Source organism: Coenobita brevimanus, chromosome 98 (assembly GCF_032717465.1).
Source record: "Coenobita brevimanus isolate Jiangsu-jjx chromosome 98, ASM3271746v2, whole genome shotgun sequence".
Lineage (NCBI taxonomy): Eukaryota > Metazoa > Arthropoda > Malacostraca > Decapoda > Coenobitidae > Coenobita > Coenobita brevimanus.
This window is the reverse complement of record NC_137051.1, coordinates 19,531,631-19,545,247: the sequence shown is the minus strand read 5'-3', so window position 1 is coordinate 19,545,247 and position 13,617 is coordinate 19,531,631. Positions and strand designations below refer to the sequence as shown.

Here is a 13,617-nt window from a genome sequence, read left to right as displayed (position 1 = left end):
TAACATACAGCCAGACAACTATAATCTCAGAAGGGTGGCCACAAACAAATCACCCCTATGTTACCTTGTCCTCCACCATCGGGCTGCTACATCACTCTCATTTATAAACCTCTGCCCCAATCCTCCACTACATTCTCGGTTCTCCTCCTCCTCCTCCTCCTCCATTCTCTCTACACAGTTGCATCAACTTAAGGCACTTCTCCTAATGCTCAACCTGACCTATCTTCTTAATCCTGCATGAAGCTGGGGCTCTAATAAATTCATATTACTATATAAACATGAATCAATCAAACAAATTGAACTTATGTAACCATGGCAAACTCCTTATACTGTACATTCACTTAACCTAACTGATCAAAGTTATATCATCTTACTTCAACAAAGCTGGCTAATTTAACAAAACCAACAAAAGCACACGCATTTTCATCATCATCACCATCATCATCACTATTCTTCCTAACTAATAATGAGGCAAGACAGGATCCAACAACAAAGAAACAGAGAGTAACTTATTTTTCTCAACCACCACATTCAGTACCAACCTGTGGCACTAAGGTTCCTATTCAACTGGTCAAACTCATTTCGTATGAGGTGCTCTGTGTCATGGCAGGGTTGAGGTGGCGTTCCTTCAGACCACTCAGGAACGTCAACAGTGAAGCGGCGCGACAATCTCTTCTCCTGCGCTTTGGCTGTGGCAGTGATGGAGCGGAACTTCTTGTACATTGCATGTCGACGGTAGGCTCGCTGGATGGTAATAGCTGCACGACGCGCTACTATCCCACCATAACTGGGAAACAAAAAGGATTGTGGGTTAATGAGAGAGAGAGAGAGAGAGACTAACCTGTACTGTATTTGTAAGAGGACTTTGATTTTTCTTACTCTCATAAAGTATTACACTACAGATAACTAAACATTAATCATAATAGTAGTAGTAGTAGTAGTAGTAGTAGTAATAATAATAATAATAATAATAATAATAATAATAATAATAATATTAATAAAAACTGCAACAAATAAATACCTATCAAATAACATTATAGTATGGGATGGAGAGGTATATGAGAGAGGGGGGTGTGAGTTGGGAGCAGGGCAGTGAAATGGCGGGGGACAGGGCGACTTGGAGGCGATTTGTTTGTGGCCAACCCAAACGGGATTGAGGCGTCTGGCAATAGATAGATAGTATCTCCTTCACTTCAAGGACATATTTTTCATAATTTTTTTCTACCATCAGATGACTGTATCCAGTATAAGGGTGACAGCATGCAGTTTAGTGGTTAATGACAAATATTTAACACTTGTGCTTCAAAAACTGCCCATAAAAGTGAATATTTAAAAAAAATTATCAAACTGTGGGGGTTAATTGCCTTTTATCAAAGGAACAAAACTAATTAAAATAATCAACAAACAACTGCAAACTTTCACCATAAAGAATAGAGCTCATATAATGGAAATAATATAGTTGTGCACTGCATGAATTCATTACCAAAATTAAGGTAACTTATTTCTTCCAATTCCATTAGTAATATTTGAAAGTTAAATAGGCTATCCATACTGCACAATAATATGCAAAATAAAGAATTACATAAATGCTAAAATATATACTATGCTGGATCATATGCAGATTGTTCAGCTCGACAATACTGCACTCAGCAGTGTGTGTGTGTGTGTGTGTGTGTGTGTGTGTGTGTGTGTGTGTGTGTGTGTGTGTGTGTGTGTGTGTGTGTGTGTGTGTGTGTGTGTGTGTGTGTGTGTGTGTAACAATATTACGAGGAATATAAGTCCATCTGTTATTCATCTCAATTTCTTATGAATTATTGTTCTCTTCCCTACCTATTCTAACGGTACGGAATATACAGCAGGATTTGGGGCTGGGTAATATTGCAGTTCTGGCAATAAACTTGATGACAGTCCATACCCTGAAGCCCAGCAGTCCTCCCTACAAGCCACACACATTCACATGAATGGATAACAGAATGAGCAAGTTAGATACCAGACAATACTGCACAACGCTTTTACAGCATAGCATCAAGCACAAGTAAAACAGCTAAATTTAGCCACCTGGACATGTGCCTATTGTATTTTGTAGTTGTATCCTTGACTCTTCCAACATCAGTTTGTTGGTCCACTGCAGATCTGAAAGTCTCTCCTAACTTTTTTTTTCTTTCCCTCTCTTCTTTTCCGATCAGCTTACTAGTTGCAACTCAGTTCCAATACAGTCTTCCATCTGGATCTCTACCTGACCACTCCTATCAGTACACCACCACATGCTCCACAATCTGTTTTGACTTGACTGCCCACTGTTTTCCGTGACATGAAAATTTCTAATTACCGTACTTATAAGTGGCAATATATTCTAATCCACCCCTTTGTTATTTTACATAATATCAAAACTGGTCATCTAGTGTAACTGTTACATGAGAAATGACAATTTCTGCTCACAGTATTAAAATTAGTAATTACAATCTGATATACTACTATGCATTTTCACAACCTATTGCACCCTTGCACACTTTTCACTTCAAGGAAGAAGCCACACTCACCTCCTCTCCAGCATTTCCAGCCGCATGTCAGCGAAGTCCTGTGAGAGTTCATAGCCCTGGCCACCACCCTGGCCACTGCTGCCGCGCCATCGACTATTGCGGCTTGCAGTGTCATCAGCAGCTGATCCTCTGGGAGCAGCACGACGCCCACCCACACCACTGCTCTGGGACACAGTCTGCTGCAGCTGTGAAGAAGGTACTGGGGTGTAATGAGGTGCCATGTCTGTTGTTCTTTTCTGCTACTACATCTACAGCAAATACAGGAAGATTGTCTGTTACATTCTATTCCTACCTATAAAGCTGATTTGTCAATTACCCTTATTTAACAACAAGGACATCAAGCTCTTGGAGCAAGTTCAACATTCGGCAGAACTTCAGAATGAACAATGTTGTTGCATTTTTGGCCTGTTGATGCTGGAGGACAGTACGGAGAGAGGAGACTTGGCTGAAGTCTAAAAACTACTGCATGGTTTTAACAATATCCCCTTGACATAGTTCTTCTGCCTGAGCATTACAAATCTACAAGCACAAAGGCCAGAAGTGTGCCAAGCCAGGACGCATACTTCCCTTTCATATTATGGTTCAGCATCGAATGGCGAGTGACGAGAAGGGTGGGTGGTGAACGGAATGAAAGGAAGGCAATGACTGATTATGTGTGTGTGGATGAACGGATGAGAAAGGTGTGTTGTGGATGCAAGAGCATATAGAGGTTGGAGAGTGGACTTTCTGACCACCATTTCGTGGTAATCAGAATCAAGGTCCAAGTGAAATGGAGAAATAGAAGAACGGAAAGATGAGAGGAAGGAGTAGATGCAAGGAGAGTGGAAAGGTCACAAGAGGATGAGAAAGAGGCAGAATATGAGAGAGAAGTGGAGGAACGATTGCGTGGAAGGTGTGTGCAAGATATTCACAGAAGAAATATGTGCAGCATCTGAGGTAGTGTGTGGGGTGAAGAGAACATGAAAGGGGGTCAAGGAACCAGCATGGTGGAATGAAGAGATGAGACAGACTGTGGCACAAAAGAAGAAAACATATAATGAATGGATGAGAAATAGGGGTGTGGAAGAAGTTGAGAGACAGAAGAGTGAGTTATATGTAGAAAGGAGGACAGAGGTCAAAAGATTAGTAAGAGAGAGTAAGAGGAGACTGGATGAGAAATTTGGAAGGACTCTGAGTGTACAATGGAGGGACTGTAAGAAAATGTTCTGGAAAGAGGTAAAGAGAGTTAGACAGGGTGGCAATGAAGTTAGTAGGGGAGTGGAATGAAGAGGTGAGACAGGCTGTGGCACAAAAGACGAAAGCATATAATGAATGGATGAGAAATAGGGGTGTAGAAGAAGTTGAGAGACGGAAGAGAGAGTTATATGTAGAAAGGAAGAGAATGGTCAAAAGATTAGTAAGAAAGAGTAAGAGGAGATTGGATGAGAAATTTGGAAGGAATTTGAGTGTACAGTGGAGGGACTGTAAGAAAATGTTCTGGAAAGAGGTAAAGAGAGTTCTACAGGGTGGAAGTGAAGTTGGTAGGGGAGTGAGAAGTTAGTAGGGCATTGAAAGATAAAAATGGATGATTACTAGTGGACAAGGGAGAAAAAGTGAGCACATGGAAAGAACACTTTAAGGAATTGTTGAACACAGTGAATGAAAGTAATGCGAGTATAAGTGGCTGGGAAATGGCTGGGAGAAGGAGGGAGGTGAGAAGACAGGAACAAATCACTACAGTAGGATGGAAGTTGAGGAAGCAATGAAGAAAGTCAAAATGGGGAAAGCCCCAGGAATTGATGGACTGTGTGGTGAAATCCTGAAGCATGGGGGAGAGATAGTAGTAGAATGGATGTGGAAGATGTGCAGATTGGCCTGGGAGGAAGGTAGAGTCCCAAAGGATTGGAAGTCAGGTATAATCATTCCCTTGTACAAAGGGAAAGGGGAAAAAGAAGTGTGTGATAATCACAGGGGCATTGATCTTCTTGGTGTAATAGGAAAAGTATAAGGTAGGATACTTACTGACAGAGTTAGGGATATAACAGAGGAATTAGTTAGAGAAGAACAGGGAAGTTTTAAGAAGGAGAAAGGTTGTGTAGATCAGATATTCATTCTTAGATCTTTAGTGGACAAGTGTCTAGAGAAGAGAAAGAAATTGAATGCGGCCATTATGGATTTGGATAAAGCATATGACAGGGTGGATAGACAAGGACTGTGGAAAGTATTAAGAATATATGGAGTAGATGGGAAGTTGTTGAATGCTGTGAAGAGTATGTATGAGGGTGCTAAGGCTGAAGTGCGTGTGGATAGTGAACTGAGTGAATTTTTCTATCTGAATGTTGGGTTGAAACAGGGATGTGTCATGTCTCCATGGTTGTTCAATCTGTACATGGATGGGGTTATAAAAGAAATACAAGGTAGGGTAGTGAATGTTGAAGTGGCCCTGATGAGAGAGGGCAGTGTTAGGAAACTCTCTGTACTGATGTTTGCAGATGATACTGTGTTGTTGAGTGAAGACAAAGGGGAACTGCAAGGCTTGATGGATGAGTTTGGGGGAGTGTGTAAGAAACGGAATCTAAAGGTGAATGTAGGGAAGAGTAAAGTGATGGTCTTTGAGAGAGGTAAGTCAGTGAATGTACTGTGAGGCTGGATGATGAGAAAATGGAAAATGTGAGTACATTTAAGTACTTGGGCAGTGTGATATGTAAGGATGGAAGTTTCAAGGGTGACATGCTTAAAAGGGTACTGCAAGGAAGAAAGGTTGCTGGTTCCTTGAAAGCAGTGATAAGAAATAGGAAGTGAGCATGGAAGTGAAAAGTTACTACAGGACAGTATCGTGATACCAACTTTAACATATGGAGGTGAAGCTTGGACATTGTTGGAGGAACACAGGTCAAGAGTGAGAGCTGTGGAAATGAATTATTTGAGAGGAGCATGTGGTGTCACATGGAGAGACAGACTGACAAATGAGGATGTGAAGGAGCGTTGTGGTGTGGACATGGATGTGATACGAAGCGATAAGAGAAGCACACTGAGGTGGTTTGGCCATGTGGGGAGGACGGAAAGTGAGAAACTGACGAGGAGAGTGTAAGTGAGGTGGAGGGGGAGAGGGAGAGGGGGAAGATGAAGGGATGGAGTGGAGAGGTATATGAGAGACAGGGGTTTGAGATGGGAGCAGGGCAGTGACATGGCAGGGGACAGGGTGACGTGGAGGCGATTTGATTGTGGCCACCCCATATGCGATTAAGGCATCTGGCAATAGATAGATATATAGGCAGATCACCACCAGCACTTGCCCCATCGTTTCAAAACTAACCACATTATTTTCTCGGAAATATGCTCAATGTGTTTCCCAGGCAAAATTACACATTAGTCCTAAAATCTAACCTAACGTAAACCTACCCCACTAGGGCTGCCTGGCTGAGGGCGGTGGTGCTGAAACATAATACAGAGTGGAAAAATGCTGCCGGAGACACTGGAAGACTCCATTAAAGGAAAGGGTTCTCCAATCAGATAATAAATTAACAGAACACTTTTGCTCTTGCAGAACATGTAGTAACAACGATCATAATACTGTAGTTACCATTAATTAGGTATGAAGAACTTTGATGTATAAAACATGAGTGAACATTCAGAGGTGGGGACACAAGTTCACTTCTTACTGGTAACTACCCAACTATTTACTGCTTGGTAAGCAAAAACCAAGTGAAAGGAATATGTTCTGATATACAAACTAAGGGTCTGCCTGTAATACTTAAGACACTGAGCAGCTGCAGAGAAGGACAACGATGATGTAGAATTCATGTTACCATCAATGCTAAGAAGTTCAGGACTGGGCAAATGAATCTAGTGATGCATACTGCAAAAATATTTTTAAAAATAAAATCAGCTGATAAACTGGGATACTTTTTATACCATACCTGTTTGAATCTTCAAACCATCAAACTTCTACAAAAGAATTATATTGTATATGGGAACCATACAGTAAAAGAATTTTGAAAATCTGGAAAATAGAAAAACAAAAATGAGGTGGCATTAGGTTTGGTTATTAGCGTGAAGTGTGAGCCCAGAGTCTTGGGTCTGAGCCCGTGCTGTGGCACAAATTAAAGTGGGTTTGGAAAATACTGTATATCTTGTCATATGAACGTATTTTCCTAGTTTATTTTTGCCATCTGACGATTTTGTTGACTTCTGAGAAATAATTTCATGTCACGGGGTTGGAAACAGTCTCCATAACCTCTTCACAATCTCTCTTCCATAGATTTAAGTAAATTGAAAACAGCATGCACTAGAAAGCAATCTGAGAGCCCATAACTTCGTCAATGCCATTAAAAAGGATCCGGATCCATGGAGAAATTGTGTGGAATACATAGAATCTGGATCTGCCTCAAAATGTAATCAATATTTCCCTGACCCATGACCCACTCTTCCAAAAAATTTTATTGAAATTCACTGAGAACCTTTGGAGATATTGTGCAGGATACATAGGATCCTGATCCGCCCTAAAATTTAATCAATTCTTTCTTGGCCCATGGCCCAAAATTTCATTGAAATTCATTGAGAACTTCTGAAGATATCACGTGGATATACAGTACAAACACAGATGATTACATAACCTCCTCTAACTACGTTGGCAAAGACAATAAATCAAAAGTCACCTAACAGTAACAAAATAATAATACTTAGAATACATCTCCTTCGATTTACCTGTGGTCTGCGTACGGTGTGTGTGCCATTGTGGTGATGGTGGTGTGCGTGAAGGTGGTGGGGTGGTACGGGGGGCGCAGATCCCTCTATACTGTACGACTTGGTGATGTTACCCCCTACGCCTCGTCCTGGGGGTCCCTTTCCGCAGTACCCCCTCTCGGCCTTCACAGGTGAGCTGAAAGAAAATGAAACACGTTGGAGTTATTATTGTTGTTATTATTATTATTATTATTATTATTATTATTACCGATATTATTATTAGTGGTACGTGGGGACGCTCACCATCCACTCACTCGATGTAGTACTGCTCTCAGATGACAGCCCTATCCTAGGTCAAGAGAATCCTCCCTTCCTTCTTTCCCTCCGTCCTCTTCCGTCTTTCTTTCCTTCATTCTTTCCGCCTCTGGGTGACTACACTCCCTCTTGTCTTCCCCCCCCCCCTTCATTCTTTCCTCTTCCTTCTGCCTATGGGTTATACTAAAAACCGCTCGAGACTGGCCTGAAAGCCTCATGAAAATGCAGTTTATACCATCATCATATAACCTCCAGCAACATCTTTCCATTCACGTGATATGACAATGCCAGAGTTAATACCGCAATAATCAAGCTTAATACAACCTGCTAATACTATCTGGAGTGAATGAACTACTGAAGTGTTGCATCGGCTTCTATACTAGCCAATTACACAGAATTCGCTTTAACAGGTATTATAATAGATACAATAAGTGCAGCGGCAACAGATGTAGTCACTCAACGTTTACGGCAAATCCAACGAAACTGAAAAATGTAAAAGCGAAGGATTATGTGATCTACGATAGTATACACACACACACACACACACACACACACCAAGCTTAAGGGACCTAAGCTACGAAGAAAGACTAAATAAACTGAATCTACCAACACTACAGGAGCGAAGGAAAAAAGGTGACATGATAATGCTATATAAGTGCATATCAGGGAAGGAGAAAATAGACATAAATGATTACTTAACACATGGAGAAGCATCAGCAAGAGGACACTGCAAAAAACTGCATAAGAAGAGAGGTGATAAAGACGTAAGGAAATTCAGTTTCCCAAACAGAGCAACTGACCAATGGAATGCACTACCGAATGAAATAGTGTGTGCCAAAACAATTCACAAATTTAAGGATATGTACGATAAATATGGTTTAAGACACTGGACAGTACGAGCTTGACTCATTCCTGTAAAGATACAATTAGGTAAGGTAAGAACACACACCGAGATATTGCGATAAATGACCTTGTATAATTTATTGTACTATTTATCAGAGAGAGAGACAGACAGACAGACAGAGACCATGCCACACATACGGCACTCACCTAACACTGACTCCCGAGTGTATCATAAACTGTAATTAGCATGTTTCTCTGTTACACTGGGTGTCATTTCACAAGGCAGCGCGAGAGTAGTTTAATTTGGGCAATAATGATCTCGTTTGTTTGTGAATGGCGAATATGGAAATCTGTTGGTGGGTGGGAGAGGCTTTTGTCCTGTACTCGTCTGATACTGGTTGCTGGTGGTGATATTTGTGTATGTATTGTGTGGAGGTGTTTTTCTCTCTCTCTCTCTCTCTCTCTCTCTCTCTCTCTCTCTCTCTCTCTACACCTGGCTAGCCTCACAGCTGCAAGTTGTAGTGATGCGGAACACTGACTTGAAGAGAGAGAGAGAGAGAGAGAGAGAGAGAGAGAGATTCATTTAACGTGCAAGACAAACTTCCTCCATTTATCCAACTCTATCCAGTTTTTCGCAACATACACACAAGATCTTGAAAAGGCAAAGAAACATCACTATCCATCGTTCAAAGCAGTTCTTTCACTCCCGCTCAAAACTGTCTCCCTGCAACCACACACTTCAGTTATCGGAGTCCCCCCTCTTGTAATGAAAAAAAAAAAAAAAAAAAAAAAAAAAAAAAAAACGCTTTCAACAAATTATCAACTCGAACACTCCAACATTTCAAGACTGATTCAAATACTTAAATCCTGATGTCAATACAGCCGTTATCAACCCACTCACCTGGTGGTTGGGCTTAAAACGAATCCCGACACACAGATCCACATTTTCTTTTTTAATTCACTTATTTAAATAGGATATAACTTGTCAAGACTCCTGGCGGGAGATGTACCAACCTCAGCGAGAGGCATTGGACGACTGAGGGAATTACCGATCGTCTTCCAGTTCCAAGTAGCAGCTGTTGCTAATCCTACGCTTGCTAGTTACCAAATATTTCCTTTCTTTGTACTAACCACTCTTTCCACTATCAATACTTTTTTTCTTACTAACAGAACACAGCATTCGAAAGCCCACTGCTGTATATTGCGTCTGCCTCAAGGATAAACCTACTTAGGAATTGAAAAATACAGAAAATGTTCTGTCCGGCAGCCTCCCCACGAAGGATACTTAGCACGCGACACCTGCCCAGCACGCGTCCGCAGCTCCCGAGTCTTGACCAATGGCGGGCCTCCCTCGTGCCCTGACCTCCACCAATCACAGGGCACGATCAACACAGGTGGCCCACGGGAAATATTCATAGAGGATTTTGACCAATTTTTGCGATAAATAAGATGCCGTAGCTCTTAATTGTTGTCAGTAATTATTTCATTTTCGTCGTATATATCGTCATAGTTCACTTTAGTTTGCCTATGAAGTGTTTGGTAGCCGTACGAGCCAGGACAACTATAACAAACGAGTAAGCTCAAGATAATTTATGAATATATCCCCTAATCGCAAACCACAAAATACTGCACGCTAAATTTAGGATTTTATCAGGGTACCAGGCCAGGAAAAATTAATTCAGATTTTTAAAAAGTACACGTTACAAAGAAAATCAAATGAGTATTCTGAACGAGAATGTGACATATGAGAGGGGGGTGAAAGGATCTGAATGCGGGATCGTGATGTAAACAAAAGGATCAGCTGACTACGGTTGGTGGATGATATTCTGCCAGACTCCTTAATTACTCTGCCCTTCCCTCCCATACGCCAGGTGTTCTACGTGGACGCACAAGGAGGAAAGAACGAAGGATAGGGAAGGGAAGGGAGATAAGAAGACGACAACATGGCACAGAAGAATATTAAAAAGGGATGGGATGGAACAAGGAGAAGAATGAAGGTCAAGACAAGGGAGAAGAGAAGGATAAGAAGATGGTTGGGAGCAGACTGAGGGAGATGAGAAGGAAAGGAAACAAGGAAGAGATGAACGGTACGGAGGGAAGGAAAGAGGGAAGAGAAGAAAAAAAGGAGGGGGGAGGGAGGAAGGGAGAATGTGTGGGTGTGTGTGTGTGTGTGTGTGTGTGTGATGCAGAAATACAATAAGGGTATATAAGGACCGAATGGACTGTAAACGACATTCTTTTTTACGAGGTGTGACGTGTGGATGTTTGTGAAGTGGGAGGCACATTCCTTCCTATGGCTTTTGTTATGGGGGATGATAAATGTAGGGAAGAGGTTATGGGTGTGCTTACCTGGGTGTAGAAAGAGGGAAAGAGAGGAGGAGGGAGGTGGGAGAGAAAGAAGGGAGAGGAGGAGGGAAGAGCGATAAAAGGGAGGAGGGAGGAGGAAGAGAAGTGGAGGAACAAGAGGAGTATTAAAGGCCTATCACACGGTACCTGAAATCATGGTTTGCCGACGGAACGCGTTCCTGGTTTGCTGGAACCAGGCACAAACCCTATCACACACGTTCCTCGAACGCCGCCGACGGTTGGCAAAAATGTAAACAAAAACGCCGTAGTCTGTCCTAGCTACTCTCCCGCATCAGGTGCAACATGGCTTTTCTTGAATTTGCTGAGGGAAGAGTGATTGTTGTACTGGCTCTTGCAGTGATAGCACTTGAGGAGGAAAAGGAGGAGAAAGAAGCGGCGGCGGCCAAAACCACGAGGAGACGGCTGTGGAGCCGAGAATGGTTGATGAGAAAAGAGGAGGGCAGCAAGTGGCTTTTAAAGTTTATTTTTGTGAAACATGGGATTCTTGCGATCCCAAAGACAAGGGAATGGCCTTATTTTTTCAATGAGGGCAATTTCTGCAGCCCTTCTCCATACCATCTGCCCGGATGCCATCGTATCTGCAATGCTGAAATGAAAGGCGAGAGATGTATAGTACTTCTTCACCCAGCGTGGTGATTTGTATCCGCTCCCCAATGTAAACAACTGAATTATCGACATCGTTATTTCATCCGTGCATGATATAAGAGGTTATTTAAGCTTTCATAATTGATAATATATATAATGAAAAGTAATAGGCATTCTAGGAGGGAATTATAACGTTTAAAAAATAAACAAAATACTGCAGTATAGCCTCTCTTCTATCAGAGAAAACGTTATGTTCTTGGTTCCGTCGACAGGAATGGATTTGAACGGGATCGAGTTTTGCCGACGGAATCCTCGGTGGCTACCACGGTTTCGTCGGCAAACCATGATTTCAGGTACCGTGTGATACCCCCTTTAGGGAAAGTCGGGTGTAAGAATTGGCGGAGAGGCTGGAAGGAAAATGTGAAGGGCGATTGGGAAGGAAAAGAGGTGAAGGGGAGGAGGAGAAGAAGGAAGACTGTATGGCAGAGGAACAGGAAGAGAGGCAGGAGGAAGTGGGTGAAGAACGAGGTAGGAAGTTAAGTGTAAGGGAGAGAGTTGAGGAGACAGGATCAGAATGAGATGTAGGAGGGACTGAAGAAGGAAGAGTGGGAAGGAGATAAGAGCGAGAAGGGTGACTGGGAAGGAGATAAGACGGAGGATGATGAGTGGGAAACACGAGAGGGTAGAGATAAAGTCCGTACTGATAAACATCTTGAGCTTAATCTCTCTATAAAACCTGTGTTCATAATCATCTTGAGCTTAATCTCACTATAAAGCCCATATTCATAAACTATCTTAACCAAACTCGGGTGTACAGAAAAAAAATAAATAAGCAAGCAATAATAATTTTCTGTTATTATTATTATTATTTAATGCTATGGGGTGTTGTTTATCGCAAAATTGATTAAGATCCTTCATAAATATGGTCCCAGGATTAAGAGAAGTGTGATGGAAAGTGAAAAGGAGAGAGAGAGAGAGAGAGAGGATGATGAGGAACTGAAAGGGGTGATGGATGATGTGGAAGAGTGTAACGGAGGGAAGGAATGGAAACGGGCAGAGGGGAGAATATGGATGTGGGTGAAAAAAAAGAATAAATGGGAGAGATGTAAGAGACTGGAAGAGAAGACCGGAAGGGAAAACAGTGACAAGGAGCAAAAGGAAGCAAAGCAGAAGATGAAGGCAAGGGGAATGAAGAAAATTGAGAGAGAGAGAGAGACTAAAGAAAACAGAAGGTAAAAGACGTGGAGAAAGGAAGAAAATAAAACGTATATGAAGACAAGAAGAGGCGTGGTACGGAAGTGAAAGGACAAATCGGGCGAGAAAAGAGAGAGAAGTGGTAATGGGAAAAGTCAATGGGGCGAGGAAGGATTAAAAAGGAGTATAATGGAGGACAGATTAGTAGGTGGCTGGGCGAAGGGAAAAGTGTGTAGGAAATAGGAGGAAAGTATTAAAAAACGGAATTCCAAGTTAATTTTCACGGTAATCAAGTCTCCACAGCAGGAATTGTATATATATTCTTCCACAGGCCAAGTACTTCGATACAAGTTTATTTAGTTTTCTTCCAATTTTAAATATGCCTCGGTTACATTAAATCCAAATTCTTTTTCCTGCCCACTAATAACTCCATCACTCATTACCTTCGCCTGTTTACAAATCTCTGTACACCCTTCCCTTACTTTTCGCCTCTCCATTAAAGCAAAGTTCACTACAGCAAGTCTATTCTCGCAAGGCAGATACATCCAATGCCTTGTATCACCATCGTCACTCGTCATCTGAATAAAAACAAAACTGCAAAATATAAAGAGCTGTTCCGATACACTTCTTAAAATGGGGAAGAGACAATGGAGGTGGGAGGGAGGGGAAGGGGGTAGTGAGAAGATGGCAGTGAGCTGAGTGTTATACCAGGAAGGGCGAGAGTAAGAGGAGAGAAAGAATGAAGGAATAGGGTGGGGTGAAGGAAGAAAGAGGAGGAGAATGAGAGGTGGGGAGAAGTAAAGAGAAAGAAGAGGAGAAGAGAAAGAATGAAGGGGTGGGGTGAAGGCTGAAGGAAGATGGGAGCGAAAGTAAAGAGAAGGAAAGTAAGAAAGGGGAAGAGGAGGGGTGAAAGAAGAGGGGGAGGGGTGAGAGGTGAGGAGAAGTAAGATGTGAAAAGAGGGAAGGTGATGTAAGAAAGGGGAGGACGATTAATTTTAGATGAGAGTGATGTGGAAAGAGGAAGATGAACTGAGAAACAGGGAAGGAAAGGAAAAAGATGGGAATGAGGAAGATGATGATGTGCGGATGACGTGGGGAGGTGGGGTGG

At 42.1% G+C, this 13,617-nt stretch overlaps 1 protein-coding gene across 10 annotated transcripts in view; it reads right to left on the bottom strand.

The window, feature by feature from the left end:
- Positions 1 to 13,617, bottom strand: part of siz (Brefeldin-resistant Arf-GEF family protein schizo) — a 698,716-nt gene that overhangs the window by 40,573 nt on the left and 644,526 nt on the right. For all 10 annotated transcript variants that reach the window (XM_080283838.1, XM_080283839.1, XM_080283842.1 and 7 more), the window contains 3 exons: positions 7,227 to 7,401; positions 2,541 to 2,725; positions 543 to 787 (listed from right to left, as the gene is read on the bottom strand). In XM_080283838.1, coding sequence (XP_080139964.1) covers positions 543 to 787; positions 2,541 to 2,725; positions 7,227 to 7,401 — 605 coding nt within the window. The remainder of the gene's footprint in view (positions 1 to 542; positions 788 to 2,540; positions 2,726 to 7,226; positions 7,402 to 13,617) is intronic.